At 54.6% G+C, this 19,397-nt stretch overlaps 4 protein-coding genes across 9 annotated transcripts in view; 2 read left to right on the forward strand and 2 right to left on the reverse strand.

Moving 5' to 3' along the window:
* Positions 1 to 9,081, reverse strand: part of LOC117640008 (sushi, von Willebrand factor type A, EGF and pentraxin domain-containing protein 1) — a 76,123-nt gene extending 67,042 nt beyond the window's left edge. Inside the window, exon 1 of the mRNA XM_034376164.1 lies at positions 8,647 to 9,081. Within this exon, the coding sequence (XP_034232055.1) occupies positions 8,647 to 8,743 (97 nt within the window). The 5' untranslated portion in view covers positions 8,744 to 9,081. The remainder of the gene's footprint in view (positions 1 to 8,646) is intronic.
* A 1,619-nt stretch (positions 9,082 to 10,700) lies between these two features.
* LOC117639993 (polyubiquitin-C) lies at positions 10,701 to 13,837 on the forward strand. Of its 5 annotated transcripts, none has more exons than XM_034376129.1 (9): positions 10,701 to 10,858; positions 11,473 to 11,667; positions 11,762 to 11,989; positions 12,068 to 12,295; positions 12,384 to 12,611; positions 12,688 to 12,915; positions 12,998 to 13,225; positions 13,302 to 13,529; positions 13,612 to 13,837. In XM_034376129.1, exons 2-9 carry the CDS (start codon positions 11,478 to 11,480, stop codon positions 13,653 to 13,655), a joined length of 1,602 nt encoding a protein of 533 aa, XP_034232020.1. In that variant the 5' UTR covers positions 10,701 to 10,858; positions 11,473 to 11,477; the 3' UTR covers positions 13,656 to 13,837. The 5 variants fall into 5 exon arrangements, with proteins under 5 accessions (XP_034232020.1, XP_034232024.1, XP_034232023.1 ...); XM_034376130.1 differs by lacking the exon at positions 10,701 to 10,858 and adding an exon at positions 10,970 to 11,099; XM_034376133.1 differs by lacking the exon at positions 12,688 to 12,915.
* Positions 13,838 to 13,893: 56 nt separating this feature from the next.
* LOC117639994 (general transcription factor IIF subunit 2-like) lies at positions 13,894 to 15,726 on the reverse strand. 2 transcript variants are annotated; one of them, XM_034376135.1, is made up of 8 exons: positions 15,621 to 15,726; positions 15,264 to 15,390; positions 15,040 to 15,113; positions 14,814 to 14,962; positions 14,647 to 14,733; positions 14,432 to 14,559; positions 14,211 to 14,354; positions 13,894 to 14,136 (listed from the first exon to the last, which is right to left on the reverse strand). In XM_034376135.1, exons 2-8 carry the CDS (start codon positions 15,345 to 15,347, stop codon positions 13,996 to 13,998), a joined length of 807 nt encoding a protein of 268 aa, XP_034232026.1. In that variant the 5' UTR covers positions 15,348 to 15,390; positions 15,621 to 15,726; the 3' UTR covers positions 13,894 to 13,995. The 2 variants fall into 2 exon arrangements, with proteins under 2 accessions (XP_034232026.1, XP_034232025.1); XM_034376134.1 differs by having other exon boundaries at positions 15,482 to 15,722.
* Positions 15,727 to 15,908: 182 nt separating this feature from the next.
* On the forward strand, positions 15,909 to 19,377 carry LOC117639996 (40S ribosomal protein S8). The gene is made up of 6 exons (XM_034376136.1): positions 15,909 to 16,043; positions 16,678 to 16,784; positions 17,728 to 17,827; positions 17,991 to 18,166; positions 18,630 to 18,759; positions 19,247 to 19,377. The coding sequence occupies exons 1-6, from the start codon at positions 16,040 to 16,042 to the stop codon at positions 19,354 to 19,356; spliced, it is 627 nt and encodes a 208-aa protein (XP_034232027.1). The 5' UTR covers positions 15,909 to 16,039; the 3' UTR covers positions 19,357 to 19,377.
* The last annotated feature ends 20 nt before the right edge of the window (positions 19,378 to 19,397 follow it).

Below are 19,397 nucleotides of genomic sequence, written 5' to 3' on the forward strand. Positions count from 1 at the left end.
CGGAGTCTCAAAATAACGACCAAAAAATAGAAATAAAAAGAAGCCTCGCACAGCACCTGCAGCCCGGCCCGGCCAGCCCGGCTAAACGGCCACCTGCCAATAAAGCTGCCGAACCGCACCGCTCCGCCACTATTCGCAGTCGACCGCAAATATCGATCGCAGTTGGCACAACGACCGCAGGCCGCAGGCAGAACAGAGGCAGCCCAGTTCCTTCGCCATTCTGGGGGAGCCCCAGTGTTGCTCGCCTGGAGGGGGGGGGGGGCTTCCCCGCCCCGCCCCGACCCGCCCCGCCCCTGGCCCGGAGCGGCGGGGATGGAAATAGCTCTGCAGGACAGCGTGTACAAAGCCTTTGGGGTGGAGCGCGTCCCTGCGTCTCCGCGGCCCGGCGGCCTGGCACTGCCCTGGCACTGCCCTGGCACTGCTCTGGCACTGCCCTGGCACTGGCCCGCCAGGCAGAGGACTCTGTGCCACCACGCCGCGGGGCTCGACTCCATTCCCACATCAATTTAGAACGCCCCGGTGAAACCTTCCCGTCCAAACAGTGTAGCCGAGCCCTGGTCCGGGCGGGCGCACCGCGGGCGCGGGGTGGTGACATTCAGGCCGCCAGTCCAACCCTGTGACGGCGTGGGCTCGGCTCGTCGGCGTGCCCCGGCAAGGCTATTAGCTGACCCAGTCCGACCCAGTCTGCATCCGTCGATGCAGTCCGCCGCCCCCGCCACGGATTCGCTGCGCGGCTGCGCGGTTTGACAAGCCTCGCGGTCGCCGGCTTGGCGGCTTGGCGGCTCGGCTTCGGCCAGCTTCGCGGCACGCTTACGAAACCCCTCCGTGACGTCACCGCACCTGCCGCGGCTCCGCTGCTCCGCGGCGCCCCGCCGGCCCTCCCCCACAATTATCTGCCCACTGTCTTATCACATTACCCCCACCCCACTCGGCCGATAACGCGGCGGCGACGCGAATGGCTTGGTCTGACCAGGAAACGACAAACAACTCGAAATAATGAATGACGCGCGACCGCCCCGAGCCAAAGCGGGGCCGAAGCGGCACGGACCGCCGTGTTCTGGGCGGCGGATAACGCAGTCTTCGTCGTTGTCAAGTCGTTTCAAGCACGAAAAAACAATTGTAAATTGGGAAAAAAGACAATTGTTTTGGAAATAAATCAACTGAGGTGGGGCAACGGAATTTGCGACCGCGTTGACGTGGGTCTCTAAGCCCCGCTACCGACCTCTGTAATTTTCGAATAACTTCCACATTACTTTTTTCGAAATTTTCAATTGGTCCATCTTTGACAAACGACAAAAATCCGGGTTATCCGAAGCCAGCGTTCGGGCTCGAGGCGGCCGCGCTCGAAACGTGCACTCCATGGGGACTGCGCTCACCTGCTGCAGACGCAACGTCGCGGCGCCGGGGGTATCCAGTGCGTATCCAAGGAGTCACTACAGTCACATCACATCCAACACCATCTGGTGCTGCATCGGCTGGTGGTGGTCGTCCTCCTGAAGGTGCAGGTCCTGCTGCTGCAGTTGCTGCAGCTGCTGCTGCTCCAGGTCGTCGTTGAGGTCGGACTGGCACGGCGACATGGCGTCCGGGTCGTCGGCGTCCTCCATGTCGCCGTCGACCAGCTCGCCCGTCTCGTACATGTTGCCGGAGTCGTCCGGCGCGTCGTCCTCCCGCCACTTGTCCATGGAGCGGCGGCGCGCGTTCATGAAGAAGTTGCCGACGGTGGTGGGCTCGAGGCCGAGCTGGCGCGCGATCGTCACCTGCATCTCCTTGGACGGCCGCTTGGTCTCCTTGAAGATGGCCTGCAGCGTGCGGCGCTGCAGGTCCGTGAAGACGAGGCGCGGCTTCTTGGGGTGGTCGCCGCCCTGGCCGGTGTCCGCCGTCTCCGAGTCCTTGCGGCGCGACGGCGCGCGCTGCGGCAGCTGGGCCGCGGCGATGCGCAGCGCCGACATGCGCTGGTACTCGGGCTCCTGCAGCCACTTCCACATGCGGCGGAACGTCTCGCGGCCCGACTTGAGCTTGGACCAGGGCTTGGGGTTGCGCAGCAGGTCGCTGAGCGTGCCCTGCGACCGGCACAGCACGCGCTGCGCGAAGATGGCCTGCGGGATGGAGTAGCGCTTCAGCTCGGCCGAGATGCGCGTCGCCAGGTCCTTGGTGTTGATCTCCTCCATCTCGTGGCACGGGTGCGCGCAGTGCGCGTTGGCGGTGCCGGACCCACTGCCACTGCCCGAGCCGCCGCCGCCGCCGCCGCCACTGCAGCTGTCGTCGTGGTCCATGTGGTCCAGGTGGTCCTGCTCGGGCGAGGCGGGCGCCACCACGGTGGTCACCACGGTGCTGACCACGTTGCTGGCAGCGGACCGCGGCACGGGCGTGGGGTCGGGCTCCGGGACCAGGACGTCCGCCGCGCCGCCGTGGCCGGAGTGCGACAGGGACAGCGTCATGGACATCGAGTCCGTCTCCAGGCCGGAGCTCACCGGCACCGCCAGCGACACCAGCTGCTGCTGCGGCGCCGCGGCCGACGAGTTGCAGTCGATGACGACGGTGTTCTGGTGCTCGGCCAGGTCGGCGTGGGTCATGGGCATGAAGCCGTAGGTCGGCACCAGCCCGCCGCCGGGCGAGGGCGGCTCGTCCACCAGCGGCACCGTCACCATCTCGCCCAGGGGCTTGCCGTCGCCCATGTACAGCCCCGCGTCCTCGCACGCCTGCGCCGAGCCGTCGTGGCCGTCGTGCGGCGAGAGGCTCTTGTGCGGGCTGTACACGCTGTGCGGCGACAGCGGCTCCTGGTGCAGGCCGATGCTGCCCAGCGAGTTGTTGCCCGGCGAGCCCACGGCGTACATCTGCGAGGGCGACATGCTCATGCCGTAGGGCGAGTGCACCAGCCCCATGCCGCTCTGCATGAGCGTGAACGAGCCGGACACGTGCGAGGTGTACGCGAACTTGTCGGCGATCGTCGAGATGGGCGGCAGGGGCTGCAGCGGCGTCAGCGTGGCGTACGACGAGTTGGGGGAGTAGGCGTGCTGCGGCGACATGTCGCCGTGGACGGACGTGAGCGTCTCGTAGGTGGGCTCGTGGTGGTGGTGGCCGTGGTGGTGGCCGCCGTGCAGGCGGAACGCGTCCGACGCGTCGATCATGCTGCCGTCGTCGGCCGACGCCGCGCTCAGCTGGCTGGGGCTCAAGGGCGGCGAGGTGCGCGCCGACGCCGCGTCGCCGAGGGTGTCCTCGTCGTCAGCCTCGCGCTCTAGGCCCTCGATCTCACCGTCGATCTCGATCTCATTGTCGCACTGCGGCACCAGGTCGTCGCGGAGGATGCCGCCGTCGTCCTCGTCCTCCTGGCTCTCCACCTCCCGCTGCAGCGGCTCGTACTCGATGTAGTCGTCGTGCACCACGTCGTACTCGTCGTCCGGGTCGTGCCTCTGCAGCCGCGCTACCTCCTGCAGCTCGGCCTGCGTGCGGAACTCGCGCTCCTCGACTTCCTGCTGGTGCGCGCGGAGCTCGGACAGCTCGTCCACGTGGTGCTGCTGCTGCTGCTGCTGTTGTTGCTGCTGCTGCTGCTCGGCAAGCTCCTGCTGCAGCTGCAGCTGCAGTTCCTGGTGCAGCTCCTGCTCCTTGACGCGGATCACTTGCTGCAGCGCGTCCGACGTGGGCACGATCACGGACAGCTGGTTGGAGCGCAGCGGCGGTGGCGCGGCGGCCGGCACCTCGGACACATCGTAGAGCTGCGCAGTCGGGGCGGTGCTGGCCGCGGTGCCGCTCGGCGCGGACGTGAAGTGGATCAGCAACTTGCGCTTGCCGACGACGGGGACCCCGCTGAGGACGACGCCGCCCGCCACTCCACCGGCCACGCTCCCCGCTCGGGAAATGGTGAACAGTTCAGGCGGCGACGCCGCCGCCGCCACGCCGCCGCTGCCGCCGCCACCGGGGGCGGCCATCGGTGGGGTGGCGGTAGGGGAGGCGGGGGCGGGCAAGGCTGCGCGCCCACCCTGCGCAGGGGCGACGAACAACAACACCGGCCGTGGCGCGGCTGGCCCCCCGCCGCCCCCGCCGCCGCCGCCCCCACTCGCCCCCTTGCCCCCGCTACGCTCCCCCTGCACGCCCTGCACGCCCTGCACGCCCGCCACCGTGGCCATGGCCCTCTAGGGCCTGGAGGGCCTGGCCCTGGGCCTGGCCCCTCTCTAGGGCCACGCAGGGCCCCACGGGGGGACCGCGGACCCCCAAACAAAGGGGGTGCCGAGACTCCTACCCCCGTCGGGGCGGCCGTCTGTCCTTGCTGTCCATGGTGGTCGCCATGGGTCGCACAGTCACACAGTCAACACGGCACTTTGAACGGCACTTTGAACGCGGCACTCTGGCACGGCACTGTAGCAGGATCCTGGGCCCGCGCACCGCGCTTGGCGCTTGGCTTGCTCGGAACACGGGCACGGCGTTGCACGGCGTTCGCGGGGCTGGCTGCCTGGCTGGCCGCCTGGCCTCGGCCTCGGCGCGACGCGCGGTGGAGACCAAGAAAGCCCCGGCGCTGCAGCGCGCAGCGCAGGCGCACCGTCCGTCCTTCACGTGTCCCTGCTGCAGCACGTCATCGCACACCTTTCACAGCACACACAATCACAGTCCTCCGGGAAAAACACGGGATGCAGACGAGAAAGCACGCAGCCTGGAGATGAAGCGTTCAGTTCGGCCGTCATGGTCCTCGGGCGTCCTCGGACGCTGCGGCGCGCATGCGCGGGGGGTTGCCGCGCTGTGATATCGACCCGGGCTATCGCCTACCAGGCAGGCCGCCACCCCCGACGCCCAGCGCCACCTCGCGTAGCGCCGCGCAGCGCCGCGCAGCACAGCGCCGCGACGCCACCCCGTACGAGCCGAGCAGCCGAGCCGAGCCGAACGGCGCCCGAGCGGACCCTTCGAGTCGGTGCCGAGCGGGGTGAGGGGCGAGGGGCGGCCCGAGGGTGGGGCGGTGCGCCTCCCCCGCCGGCCGGCGGCGTGGCCGGGGTGGCAGGGTGGCCGGGAGGAGCGGGACAGGGCAGGGGGCTGGCTTGACCACGCACCCCGCGGCGGCTAGCGGCGGCGACCCTTTCTTTGGGGCTTGGGGCTTACAGTGTGCGGTGTGCGCGCCGACCCACACCCCACACCCGCATTAATATAATCGACGCCATGAATAAATGACACGGAGGCCGGCCTCTATCAATCAAGCAAACGCCTCAAAGCCGGACGGGGAAGACAAATAGCGCCTCGTCCAAAAGTTGGGGAGCCACTCGCCCCTAGTGCGTGCCCTTCCACCCGCACAGCGACCGCCGCCTGCCTCGAAGCCTTGCACACCTTGCACAACGCGTGCACAAACGGCCGGGAGAGGCGCCAAGCGCGAATCGCGCGAATCGGTGGGAAAGCAGGAAGGCGAGGAGGAGGAAGAGGAAGGAGAGCAAGGCACAGAGAAGCGAATTAAAGCTGGGAAACGAAACGCGCGTCTTTTGAATACACCGAGCGGCGGCCAGGCAGGCAGCCAGGCAGGCAGGCAGGCAGCCAGGCAGCCGCAAGCCGGGGCACCGCAGCATCCAGGAGCATCCACGAACCCAGAGGTAAAAGTCGGTGCGGTGGCGTGCCGCGGCCCGGCGAGCGGCCCGCCCGGAGTCCCGGAGTCAGCGACTGGAGTCAGTGACTGGCGTCGGCGACTGCCCCACTACGCGGCCACGCGGCCCGGAGGCGCCCCCGCCGCCCCGCCCCCAGAATGTAATCTCAATCCCTCACTTTCGCCGAACATCATTCCGTCGACCGGACCGACCGGCAGCAGGCCAGCGGGCCGGGTCGGCCGCCGAGGAATTGGGGAGGGGAGGGGGAGGGGGCGCTTTGCAGGTCGACTTCTCCCGCGAGGCACTGCCAATGCCTCATCACCGCGGACTGCGGCGCCTTCGGCCACCTTCGAGCACCTCGCCGACGTCATCGAGTCTGCCGCCCTGCCCCAAAGTTTTTTTTGTTTTTTTTTGCCCGCAGGTTTGGGAGCGCATTGCCTCCGTACTCCCGACAGTGTCGCGGCCGGGCAGCGCGATGCGGGACGGCGGCTTCTCACAACTTATACGGCGGCGCGCGCACAAGGCCGCGGCTCCCCCTCCCCTCCCCTCCCTTCCTCCCGCGCGTCGCGGCGCCGCGGCCCGGCGCTACACTTTCGGCTGTGCAATAAGGTCCCCACACGGACACACTGGTGGCAGGGCAGGGCGACATGGCGGAACACTGCCAAGCGTGGACCGATGCGCCGACACTGCCCCCGTGGCACCGCCAAAGAGACTCGGAGAGACTCGGAGAGCTAGACGGGCGTTTCTCTGACCATTTCGAAGATAGGCCGAAAACGCCGCCAGCGGACTGATTCCGAGAGTCGTTTTCGTCGCTCTGTCTCTCTCGCACCCGTGCGGGACGCCCTGGGAGTGCGAGGGAGATACAGGGCGATGAAAACGCAGGCAAGTGTGCTGGGCCCCGCTCCAGCCTCGCTCCAGCTACACTCCAGCTGGCGTCTGTCGGTCAAGCTCAAAATAAATAGCGGCGTCACATCGCCAAGGTGAGACCGCACCGCACCGCACCGCTCCGCACGCAGACAGCCCGGTCGGTGCGCCTCTGGCGGCCCGTCTTTTCCTTCGCGAGTTCACTGCCCACAGTACACTTTTAAAAAATGAACGAAAAAAAAACAGCCGAATTTGTGCCCGGTGTTCACAGTGTGGAAAATAAAGCTGGCCCCTGTAGACACCCCCTCCCCCAATTAGTCTACGTACGGCCTGCATCACACCGAGGCTAGGGCATTATTCAAGACGGACTGACTGCCTCCAGCGTCCACCGCGCCGTGGAGCTAAACCCTCGGCGACGCACGCTGAATGGGGGTCATCAGGGCTGGCTGGTTCCACTCTTTATTTCATTTCGTTTTTTTTACGGGCCGGTAGGCCCAATGCCAGGCTGTCAACTGACCGGCCGGCCCAGTGGTGGCCAGTGGGCGAGGCAAAGCATGGGCGAGCCGCGGGCCCGTCGAAAGTGACAACAAGGCTTGTTGCCCGCTAGCAGTGCGGTGGCTCCGTTATCGTCAGTCAATCACCTGCGCCTTTTTGGCGAGACACCTGCCTGCCTCCTTCCAGAGTGACGCCCTGACACGTCCAGGAAGCCCGCAGGCTACGAGTCTCTCTCGCACTCACGGGGCGTCCGGGGCAGGTGCGAGAGAGGCAGAGCGACGAAAAGGACTCTCAGTGTACTGGAAGCCTGGAAGCGGATTACCGCCCGTCCGTCCGTCCATACATCCATCCAGTATTCCGAGCAAAACAATGGCCCGGCCCGCCGCGCCCCTTTCTACGAGGCGAAAACGCGGTAAGGCGGTAACGCGCTGCACGCGGAAGAATGCGACAGCACTCATTCAACCGCCACAATGTTGCTTTTTACTACGAACGGGGGAGTGGCTGACGGGGTCCGTCTCTCTCGCACTCGCGTGGCGTCCCGTCAGTCCCGTCAGTGTGCGAGGGAGACGGAGGGGCTGTTCAGCCAGCAGGGCATGGGCTCGGCGGGCCGCTTCGCGGATCAGGGCTGAGTCACTGACTCAGTGGCGCCGAATCCGTCGAGCACCGTGCGACAGCACTCTCGCACTTAGGGGGCCCGTGGAGGTGCGAAGAAGACGGAGAGACACTGTTCGGAATCGCTCCGCACAACCTTGGGCGGTGGATCACACGGCGTTGCGCGAATTTCTCATAAGCTGCGTTAGGACCGCGCGCGCCGCCGCCGCCGAGTCGCACGAATGTCATTTTGTGGAGTGAGCCAACGTCGCAGCGCGTTGCTGGGTTCGCTGGACGTCGCCGGGTTGGCATCCTAGCCGGCCTGATCCTCGTTTGAGCTCCCGCGGTCGCTGGCAGTGTCTCTGCAGCCACTCAGCCTACTTCCAGGACAGCCGCTCCTCGCTGCCTCGCGGGGCCGAGGCGGGGCCGGGCTGGCGTCGCGGACGCACGCCCATTTCGATCAGAAAAAGAGTTGAGTGAGACGCCGAGGCGGCGGCGGCAGCGGGGGCCAGGTTCATTCACACGAAACGCAGCTCAGTCGGTTGCGCTGTCACTTCGCCAGCCAGAGATAGTGGGTTCGGTTCCGGCCTCCGCCTCCGCGACGGAAACGTCTGCGGGCGGGAGACTGTAAGGCTCCGTCGCGTAAGCAGCTGGTAGGCAAATACTCGCCTCTTTTGCCGGTCGCTGGCAGCGCCTTTGGGTTCATCTAGTGTGGCCACTCTCTTGTCCATCCGCGCGGCTTTCTATACTCTCGAAAGTGTGGTGGTTGGCGGCATTTCGGGTTTGAGACTCGCGGGCCGCCGGTTGCGCCTGTTGCGCCTGTTGGTGGCGGGGCTGACCGGCCTGACCGGCCTGACCCCAGAGGAGGCTCTCGCCGCCTCGTTCCGAGTGGAGGGCTGTCTCTCTCGCAGTCATGGGGCGTCCCGAAGGCGTGCGACAAAGACAGCGGCGGAACGGTCGTTCCGAACCAAGAGGCCGATGGCTAACGATCGGCCTCTTGGACGTGTGGGCCTGCAGACCGCCACAATGCCACACCGCCCAACCGCCACCTCGCACACGCTGGCTGGCTGACTCGCTCGCCGATCTGGAGTGGAGTAGAGACCGTCTGGAGTCTCTGACTCGGCCTTTTAGCCGGACTCACCTTGAGCGGCCGCGTCTGGGACAGCTGGGACCAGCACCAGGGCGACAAGCGCCGCCAGGAGGGGGCCGCGGAGGGGCCCGCGGAGGCCCGGCATCATGGGGTGACGGAGTGGACGGGGTGTATCCTCAATCACATTCACTTTCACACACACTGACACTGCACCATCGTCACACTTCACTGCACTGCTCGCTGTTTCAGCCACCCCTCTCTGTCGCACTCCCCGATTCACAGCTCCGCCCGGTGTGGGCGCACCGGCCGCGGATCCATTTTCGCGCACCGCACTGAGGAGAGGAGCAACACGTGGACGAGTCGAGGACGCGACGCGATGTTTGGTCTCGGGGAAACACTGACGCGTCGCTCCGCCGTTCGAAACAACAAAGGTGTCCGCGCGTCCGGCGCACGCAGGGCGCACGTCGCGTGGCGTGGCGGGGCGTGGCGGGGCGCGCAGTACGAACCGATCCGCACCTGAGCACGTCGGCTGCTGGACTAAATCCCCCCTGCTCGCTCACCAGCCACCAGCGCGGTCCGCACCAGCCCGGCTCTGCTCGGCGGCAAGGCGCGCCCCTCTCCTCCGCCATGAGCGCGGCCGCGGCGTGGCGCTCGCGGAGCCCCGGCAGAGCCAGCCATGCGAACAACGGGACGGGCACGGCGGGCACGGCGACCAAGAAGGCAGGGCTGTTCCCCGCCGTCCCCTTCGCCTTCTTCTATCCTCTCTTTCTCTCCGCGGCAGCGCTTCCAGCTTTGTCTCCGTCCCTCTCCGTGCCTTCGTCTTCGGTTTCTGCGGTCGGCCCCAGCCCAGACCCGAGAGAAGGGGGACAGACGTCTCTGCCCTCTCTGCCCCTGCGCGGGGCTGCGCGGGGCTGCGCGGGGCATGCCGCTAGGCTGATCGTAGAATTGGCGGCAACTCGCTTTGTGGAAGTTGGAAGTCCGCGAGCGTGCTGTCGTGGCGGTAGTGCGTTCAAGTCCCCGCGGCCTGCGACGTCAGAGAGAGACAAAGAGAGGGGGGAGGGGGGCCTGCGACACCTCGGACTGGGACGGATCGAATCTCGACCGAGTAAAGCACATAATGGGTTCGGTCTTAATGCAGGCGTTCGGAAGTCGCTCTGAAATTTTTATAGACCAACCACTGGGCTGCGTCAAGACGTTCGGATAAATGCCGTTCACAGTGACAATAAACAGCCACAATAACAACAACAGCAAAAACCTGTCACTCATCTTTCGACGATCGACCAGGAAACTGCAGTGTACAGACTTCAAATTTCGGCCTGACCCACCTGCTCGTAGAAGCGCAGGGCCAATGCGTTTCCCCCTGCTGAGCGCCAGCAGGCAACCCACACTGCACCCGCGCTTCATGGGTCGCCCTCCCTCTCTCCGCCTTGTCGCGAGGCGAGCGCCGCTCCACGTAGGCCACCCATGCTGCACTGGTGTGGTGTGGGTTGCCTGCTGCCAGGCGCTGTTGTCCGAACGCGCCGAGACAAGGTAAAGGCGAAACTGCCAGCGCCGATCCCCGGCAATGTAAGGAAAAATACGATAGGCGTCGTCCGTCCTCTTGAATTTAATCAATCCACTCCAATCCATTTTCTCAGTGCTTTTTCTCTCATGACTTGGGCAACGGCTTTCAAATAATCCCGCTCTATCGCTTTAGCGAGGCTAGCCCCTTCGAGTATGAGAAGATCAGCAGAACGCACAGTACTACGCTAGTGGCCTGAAAAACCGCAAGAAACAAAACAGTTCAGAAGCCTTTCAAAACTCGGGCCATTGACTGTCATAATTATTAATTTAATCCCAATTATAGTTGGAAATTCTGATGTCTTCGTTCAACGAATCAAAATAGAGGAGCGCAAAGTTGAAAATAGGTCATCTCCGTGCGCGACTGGGATTTTCAAATTTGGCGCCATAGCAGTGACTCTCCAACCCATGTTCCTGTCGTTTTCAAAACATTGGAAACATTCATAACACAATAAAAATGGGTTAAAATATTCAGTCAAAGTATGTATTGTAGTGAAAAATAAATTTAATTTCCGGTTTAGATCTTAAGTGAAGTCAATTTTGATCGAAATCTGCAAAGGATAGGAGGAGGCCTTTGGGTTGGAGGCTACGGATGTTGTGACCCAGCTGTCATTTGCAACATTTGGGGGAGTCAGTTGTGTGGCACCGTTGCGAGGCGTAGGAAGCAAAAATCTCTACAGATCGTCCATCCTGGTTCTATCAGGTCAGCTGACAGCCTTGCCTAGCCCTTTTCTGGTATTCTTACTCGGTTACGTTCCTGTTTCTATTGTCGCGGGTGAAGCCCTGTTTGTTTGGGCGTACGAGGTGCCCGCTGAATCGTCCAGAATTGTGAAATTCGGCCAGCAAGGCCTATTGCGCCACATTGCGTGGAAACCATTGTTGCTGCAAGCTCGTTTCCTTTGTTCGCCATTGGACGTTTGGGACGGATCAAAACTAAGTTACAAGTGGGTCGGGACGTTCGAATTCTCGCGATTGAAATCTCCTGTGTCTTTCTCGTTACCTTGTTTCGGACAATCGGTATTTTTTGACGTGAGTGGAGATGGCCTAACGGCCTGTTTGGAATGGGTGACTTGCATCGATCGACGACTCGTTGGATTAGTTTCATCATCCCATTCAAACTGTGACTCGAGGAAACGTCTATTTTGAGAGAGATTGCTGCTTCTGTTTTCGGACTAGCGTTGCTTTTTTGTGTATCTGATGAGCGGCCCTCACTTTTCTTTGTGTCCTCATGCACGCGTCCCACTTAACCTTGTCTCTATCTTTTTAGTAAATAGATTTGCTGAATATTTTGCTGACTTGTATTCATTTTTATTTCAGCAAACATGCAGATCTTCGTGAAAACCCTTACGGGTAAGACCATCACTTTGGAGGTGGAGCCCTCGGACTCTATTGAGAATGTTAAGGCCAAGATTCAAGACAAGGAGGGTATTCCCCCAGATCAGCAGCGTCTGATTTTCGCTGGCAAGCAGCTGGAAGATGGCAGGACTCTTTCAGACTACAATATTCAGAAAGGTTTGTATATTCTCAAGAATTGAGACTGTAGGATATTTAGTTTTTGGGACTCATTGCTTGTCATCTGCTAACACTTGAATCCTTGTGTCCACAGAATCAACTCTGCATCTTGTGTTGCGTCTCCGTGGTGGAATGCAAATTTTCGTGAAGACCCTGACAGGAAAGACCATCACACTTGAGGTGGAGCCCTCAGACTCCATTGAGAATGTTAAGGCCAAGATTCAAGACAAGGAGGGTATTCCCCCAGATCAGCAGCGTTTGATCTTTGCCGGCAAGCAGCTGGAAGATGGCCGCACTTTGTCTGACTACAACATTCAGAAAGGTTTGTGCATTCTTTTAAGTTGTAGAACTTCTTATTCTGTTTTGGTGGCAAGTCTAACTAAATGATTTTGTTTGTTAGAATCAACCCTCCACCTGGTCCTTCGTCTTCGTGGTGGTATGCAAATTTTCGTCAAGACCTTGACTGGAAAGACCATTACTCTGGAAGTGGAGCCTTCAGACTCCATTGAAAACGTCAAGGCTAAGATTCAGGACAAGGAGGGTATCCCCCCAGACCAGCAGCGTTTGATCTTTGCCGGCAAGCAGTTGGAAGATGGCCGCACTTTGTCTGATTACAACATTCAGAAAGGTTTGCTTTTTGACATACAGATTCTTCCATTCCTATCTTGTGCCCTTACTGAAGTGTAATCGTAAAACACATTGTTTCTTCATATTAGAATCAACCCTCCACTTGGTCCTCCGTCTTCGTGGTGGTATGCAAATTTTCGTCAAGACCTTGACGGGAAAGACCATCACTCTGGAAGTGGAGCCTTCAGACTCCATTGAAAACGTCAAGGCTAAGATTCAGGATAAGGAGGGTATCCCCCCAGACCAGCAGCGTTTGATCTTTGCCGGCAAGCAGTTGGAAGATGGACGTACCTTGTCCGATTACAATATTCAGAAAGGTTCGTAGAGATCAGTTATTCAGTGTTTCTGCTTTCATTCTTCAAAGTTTTAATATGCGTGATTGTTGTGATGCAGAATCAACCCTCCACCTTGTTCTTCGTCTTCGTGGTGGTATGCAAATTTTCGTTAAGACACTCACTGGAAAGACCATCACTCTGGAAGTAGAGCCTTCAGACTCCATCGAAAATGTGAAGGCCAAGATTCAGGATAAGGAGGGTATCCCCCCAGATCAGCAGCGTTTGATCTTCGCCGGCAAGCAGTTAGAAGATGGACGTACCTTGTCCGATTACAATATTCAGAAAGGTATGTTCTGATCTTATCTTGTGAGTCATCTGGTAATACAGACCAAATGTGATCCTTACTTGTGATGGTTTGTCTTGTTCAGAATCGACCCTCCATTTGGTCCTTCGTCTCCGTGGTGGAATGCAGATCTTTGTCAAGACTCTTACCGGAAAGACTATCACTCTCGAAGTGGAGCCTTCAGACTCCATTGAAAATGTCAAGGCCAAGATTCAAGACAAGGAGGGTATCCCCCCAGACCAGCAGCGTTTGATCTTTGCCGGCAAGCAGCTGGAAGATGGCCGCACTTTGTCTGACTACAATATTCAAAAAGGTTTGTACATTCTTGAGTTATTAAACTGCTGGTTCTGTATTGGTTGCAAGTCTAACTGAGTATGTGTGTTTGTTAGAATCCACCCTTCACCTGGTCCTCCGTCTTCGTGGTGGTATGCAAATTTTCGTCAAGACCTTGACTGGAAAGACCATCACTCTGGAAGTGGAGCCTTCAGACTCCATTGAAAACGTCAAGGCTAAGATTCAGGACAAGGAGGGTATCCCCCCAGACCAGCAGCGTTTGATCTTTGCCGGCAAGCAGTTGGAGGATGGACGCACCTTGTCTGATTACAACATTCAGAAAGGTAGAAATTTGAATCTAGCTCTTTTCTAATTACCAGTGACTGAGCGTGTAAATTTTTAACTTTGTTTGTGTCTGTCCTACAGAGTCCACCCTTCACCTGGTTCTTCGTCTCCGCGGTGGCCAGTAGAAACTGTTCTCATTCAATTTTTAATATTGTGATTAGAAGCTTTTTTTCATTTCATGTGACTAAGCGCTTCTTTGCCATTCCATCAGTATATTACCATATTTCAATGTGTTAATTCCAATATTTGACTTTGTTTTTTGACATTTTTTTCAATATCCTAGCAGCAATAAATGTCCAGCAAATTATCTGTTTATTTTATTTCTCCTATCTGTGGGTTTGGTGGTTGATCAATGAGGTACAGTTTTTAAAACTAAAAGGTCATTTATTTAAAATAATTTAACATGGCTTTAACTAAAAATGAAATTTGAGAACATCAGTGAGACAAGGAACAGCATGTTATTATCTACTCAGAATCTGATTTGCTTCCTTTGTCGGCTGGCTGGTCCTTATAATGTCGATATTCAGGCTTAAGTTCCCACATATTTTTATGGGGATTCTTGATATTATAATCACACACCTCCTTTAGTATCTCTTTGAGATATGTCTGGAAAAGAAAATATAATTAGTTGGGAGATCTTGAAGGAACTTGCATGTGAGAGAAGCACAATCATTACTCACAACAGGCTGCTTTGTAATCCGAACAAGGTCTTTTATGTTATAATACTGGTGTTTCTCAAATGCAGCAAACATCATTTCCATAACAGCATCCTTGTCATCCCGAGATTTCTTGCCTTCTGCCTTTTTCTTTTCTTCATATTCAATCTGAAAACAAATTTCATGGTAAGGAGAGAGACAACATTCCATCAGTGGACAAAATTGCACCAAAAGTGGGAACTCACATTGTGTTTGTGGTTTGCTACAGGTTTGTAGTTCTGAACCACACGGTCAAGTTGCTGAACTTTCCTGACTGGCTGGGCTGCCTTGCGGAATGTTTCTGCCTTCAAGCGCATGTATCCTTGATCTGCCACTGCAAACAGATGATATATTTAGACAGTTGAAACAGTTACACTGTTTAGACAGTTGAAACAGTGCAAATACATAATTGACATCTTACTGAAGGGCCTGCACTCAAGTTTTTGCTGTATCTTTCCCTCTAAACATAACTTTTCTGTTTCTGGCACCACTGCATCTGTGTTGACGGCTGTTTCAAAGCATAAAATTAGAGATTACATGTATTCATTTTAACTTGGCTGAAGTTGGAATAGTATGAAAGCAACTTACGAACAGAGTGTGAAAAGACCCCTAGTGTCTGTGTCTGTACAATTTGCAAATCTAATTTATGATCTTTAGGTATTGGTACTGGTCCAGTATCCTGGGGTAATAGGAAATCAGCTAGAGCAAGTGTTACATCTGCCTTCTGTCCAGCTCGCCTGAAGAAATGAAAAAAGTTGTAGTTATTTAGAATTCAAGACAATCTTATTCCGCACAACACCCAAAGAACACGTACTTTGAAATTTTAAGTTTTCCTACTTCGACATTTCCTGCAGCCTTTTCCCATTTTTGACTAATATATTTTGGAACCTAGATTAAATAAATGCCATTTATTAGTAAAGTAATATACGAGCAAATCGGCAATGTTGCTCAGTACGTTAGTAATTGTCAGGTTGAGTTAAACTATATCAATAAATTAATAAAAAAATACAAATGTTTCAAAACTGAAAGGCACATTACCTTTACCAACCACACACCTCGCGCCGAATGGGCTAGATCTAGTTCTCTGTCAGAATGAGAGGCTGGTGGTACAGTGTTTGACATTTTGTTGAGAGACACTTGCTCGTCAACACAAAACTGGAGATGTCTATAAAAGAGGGAATCCCGTTTAAATTATAGTTCTTAAAAATGTAATCATGCATACTTTCCTCTCATAAGTTTACATTAGTTACACCCACCAAAGTTTTCAAAACAGACACAAAGCCGAGAGGTTATAGAAAAAATTAAAATCAATATACACCACAGAAATCAGATCAGGAATCAGATCTCATGAATCAAAAAGGTGGAAACAGCTTGAGTTCAACTATAAAAACTAACTTTTGATTAGGTGGGTCCCTAAATCGCAGAGCCTATTTGTTAGACAGTAGAAAGGCTTTGTTTGTAAATTTCAAAATCCTCCTCCCTCCCTCCCTTCCCCTCTTCTTTTCTACCCCCTTCCCCTCACCCTCGATCCACAGCCCGCCATTAAACAGGAAACAGTTGTACCCTTCGGTGTGAATATTTTCATTTTACGTCTTATTTTTTGGCATGGAGCACTATTAATGTAAACAAGCTTACGGGCTTCTATTTTATTTACTTTTCCTTTTTGTTTTTATGTATTTCAAAGGTAAATCTGCTTGAAACTTGGAGTAGCGCAACAGTTGGCAGTCCCGGAAACACATCACAAAACTGAACTTTGCGTGGTTGGCTTTCCTGACATCCAGTTCCACCTTCCGTTCTTTCCACAGCAGGCCAAAATGGGTAAGGAACGCCGATTTTATTTATCCTTCATCATCCAAGTTTGATGAGGGTAAAGTTTGCATCAAATGTTCCATATCGACGAATTTATCTTCAAATTTTTATTTTAAACCATTTGACGTCAGTTTGGGTCCTTGTGTGAAGTGAAATTATGGAAATTGTTTGCGTCGTGGCACTTGGTTATGTTACCGCGCATGTGGTTCGCACAGTCGTGAAGTCCCGTATTTACGAAACTAAGTTCACCTCCTTCGTCTCATGCCGGTTCTTCAACTCATTATTCAAGTTTGTGGCAATTTTCTTTTGGAAGTTGAGCGTTGAAAGGAGCCTGCGTCGAAGTCTGTTATGACTCTAGGTCCAGGCCGCCGGTGCGTTCATGTCGTGTTGTTTTGAAGTGTTAGCCGCGACATTTAGTAATATTTGTCATGTCCAGAGTTTCTGTGGTCAGCATCACCACTATTCTTGTTTGTTCGCCTTCCTTTACGGCCCACCACCGCCACTAGTTTTGGTCTCCCGTTGTTTGATGTTTGCGAAAGTGAGGTTACGGTCCTTCTTGTCGTCGTCTTGGGACCGATGCTGCTTCGGTGCGGTGTTCACCATATCACCTGACTGTCTACTAATGTGTTTGTTTCCTTCGCAGGTATTTCCCGGGACAGCTGGCACAAGAGGCGTGCCACCGGAGGTAAGAGGAAACCCATCCGTAAGAAGAGGAAGTACGAGCTCGGCCGCCCCGCCGCCAACACCAAGGTAATGCCCGAGTCCCTCAGCTGCAGCAGCCGAGCGAGTGTTGGCTAATGATGACACATTCTTCTGCAATTTCTTGATAGTTGTGAGAGTTTATTTCACCTCTAACGTCCTGACGCCCAACACGCTCATTTTCAAGATCGTTCAATGGCTGAAAACTTTAGTTTCAGCCCTGAAATCTATTTGTATTTTGTGGGATACCTGTGTACCTTAGTATTGTGGGATCTGGGTTGTTAGTTCCTTGCTTTCCTCAGTGCCTGGAGTATGATGACTACTCAAATTTCTTGACAACTGTGATAGTTTATTTCACCTCTAACGTCCTGATGCTAGGCACTTTTCCATTTTTATCATGGTTTGGTAGTTTTGATTGTGGCTTCTTATGTGGGGAATTTTATGATGACTTGCAATGTCTTGACGGCTGTGAGAGTTGATCTACCTTGTTCTTTGTTCTGAGGTAAATCCCCTCATCCGTTAGACTGTTTTGTGGATAGAGGGCTGTCAGCCCTACAATCTTGATAAATTTGCCATGAGTGCTGTGAGACCTGAGGTGTCAGTACCTTGTTTTCTTTAGTGCCTGGAGTATGATGACTACTCAAATTTCTTGACAGCTGTGATAGCTTATTTCACCTCTAACGTCCTGATGCTAGGCACTTAAACATTTTTATAATGGTCCTTCCACAGTCAAGTCACTATATTGTAGATTTCTTACTATTCCTGACATTCTTTTTTCTGTGTCCTTAAATTACTCTTGCTTGGCCTGTGGGCTGGAAAGCACCAATGACGTGATGTACATTATTCATGCGTGTCATCAGAGTTCATGAAGATACTTACTTATACCTACTGACATTGGTCTTTTTAGTTCTATTTGGTTAGTGATAGCATTTTGAAAACGCATCAGAATGTCATTCAATGTAAATTAACAAATTTACCTCTTTAAATGTTTCAGCTTGGTGCTCGCCGTATCCACTCAGTCCGCACTCGTGGAGGCAACAAGAAATACCGTGCTCTGCGTCTGGACCAAGGAAACTTCTCTTGGGGATCTGAATGTAAGCTTCAATAACTGAACATGGCATATTTTGGTAGCAGATGATGATCTTATCCTTACCTACTCCGATTTACTTTGATGAAATCTTTAGATCTGATGACTATCGCTTGTTTGATTTTGTCATTACCCGATTTTGCCTTTTCTTATGTTAACTTTATTTGCAGGCTGCACCCGCAAGACCCGTATCATCGATGTTGTTTATAATGCCTCCAACAACGAGTTGGTGAGGACAAAGACCCTTGTCAAGAACGCCATTGTTGTGATTGATGCCACTCCCTTCAGGCAGTGGTATGAAGCCCACTATGCTCTTCCCCTTGGCCGCAAGAAGGGCGCTAAGCTGGTGAGTTCTCTTCTTTCAGTTACTTAAAAACTGTACCCACTACATGATGAACAATTATGCGTGTCATCAGAAAACCTGAAGATAACTATCCTTAATTTACTGATATTGGTACAAGTTTTATTTGGAATTAGTAATGTAATCTAAAGTTACCTTGAGGGAACTGTCCTGGAGATTTATGGAACTTGCCTATTTGTAAGCGGCACAGTGATGACAACAAAGAGTGAGGCCAATTTTGTAGAGAAGTTGTTTTAACTAATCTGCGTGGTTCAATGAAGCTCATGTCATAGTTACTCTGAGTGCCAAACAGCCATTTATTTGCAGTGCTGACTCAATGTTGAAAGCATCTGTGTCGATTGGTTCCATGATTATGTGATTTCCGACTTCTGCTTGTTTCTTGTTTGGGATACGTTAATTTCAAGTCTTCATTTCTCATGATCTAATAAGCTTGTTCTTTTTGTTTCAGACTGAAGCTGATGAGGCTCTATTCAATGGAAAGAAGTCAAAGAAGGTTGAGCAGAAGTACAAGGGCAGACAAAGGACAGCCAAGGTAGAGCAAGCAGTAGAAGAACAGTTCGCCACCTCCCGAGTTCTTGGTAAGAATGTTGCTCAATTTTTTGCTTAGCACAAGTATGATTATTTTGAGGGTAGCTTTGCTTCTTTCTAGGGGTGGCACAGTGATTACAAATCTGAGAGAGGCCTATTTTGTAGATGGGTTGTTTTAACTTCTCTGCGTGGTTCAATGAAACTCCTGTCATAGTTACTATGAGTGCCTATTTCTGATTTAGCTATTTGCAGTATGTTTTCAATGATGAAAAATTCATGCGCGTCAACTGAATTGTGATGATTGCATTTTCTGAGTCTTGTGATACTGTCTGGGTTGGGAGGATTTGTAGGATTGTTCAATAGTAATTTTGAGGTCTTCTTTGCTGCAGTATGTTTTCAATGATGAAAAAGTTCATGCGCGTCAACTGAATTTTGATGATTGCATTTTCTGAGTCTTGTGATTCTGTTAAGTTTGGGAAAATTGTTTGTTGGTTGCCACTTTTGAGGTGTGCTTATGTTTTTGTTTCTTTGTTGCAGCGTGCCTCTCGAGTCGACCTGGCCAGTGCGGCAGAGCCGATGGTTACATTCTTGAAGGCAAGGAGCTAGAGTTCTACATGAGAAAGATCAAGGCCAAGAAGGGCAAATAAATATTAAGTTTTGGCATTTCTCTTGGTGTGTTTTTGATACA

The sequence above is a fragment of the Thrips palmi genome, unplaced genomic scaffold (genome assembly GCF_012932325.1).
Source record: "Thrips palmi isolate BJ-2018 unplaced genomic scaffold, TpBJ-2018v1 HiC_scaffold_12, whole genome shotgun sequence".
In the NCBI taxonomy this organism is placed as follows: domain Eukaryota; kingdom Metazoa; phylum Arthropoda; class Insecta; order Thysanoptera; family Thripidae; genus Thrips; species Thrips palmi.

What these genes read in the sequence shown, in the direction of transcription:
- LOC117639993 (XM_034376129.1), top strand. Translation starts at nt 11,478, where the DNA reads ATGCAGATCTTCGTGAAAACCCTTACGGGTAAGACCATCACTTTGGAG. An exon ending in AGACTACAATATTCAGAAAG is followed by an intron (nt 11,668 to 11,761) that starts GTTTGTATATTC and finishes TTGTGTCCACAG; the next exon opens with AATCAACTCTGCATCTTGTG. An exon ending in TGATTACAACATTCAGAAAG is followed by an intron (nt 12,296 to 12,383) that starts GTTTGCTTTTTG and finishes TCTTCATATTAG; the next exon opens with AATCAACCCTCCACTTGGTC.
- LOC117639994 (XM_034376135.1), bottom strand. Translation starts at nt 15,347, where the DNA reads ATGTCAAACACTGTACCACCAGCCTCTCATTCTGACAGAGAACTAGAT. An exon ending in GGAAAACTTAAAATTTCAAA is followed by an intron (nt 14,963 to 15,039) that starts GTACGTGTTCTT and finishes TCATTTCTTCAG; the next exon opens with GCGAGCTGGACAGAAGGCAG. An exon ending in GGATTACAAAGCAGCCTGTT is followed by an intron (nt 14,137 to 14,210) that starts GTGAGTAATGAT and finishes TTTCTTTTCCAG; the next exon opens with ACATATCTCAAAGAGATACT.
- LOC117639996 (XM_034376136.1), top strand. An exon ending in CTTCTCTTGGGGATCTGAAT is followed by an intron (nt 17,828 to 17,990) that starts GTAAGCTTCAAT and finishes CTTTATTTGCAG; the next exon opens with GCTGCACCCGCAAGACCCGT. An exon ending in CGCCACCTCCCGAGTTCTTG is followed by an intron (nt 18,760 to 19,246) that starts GTAAGAATGTTG and finishes TCTTTGTTGCAG; the next exon opens with CGTGCCTCTCGAGTCGACCT.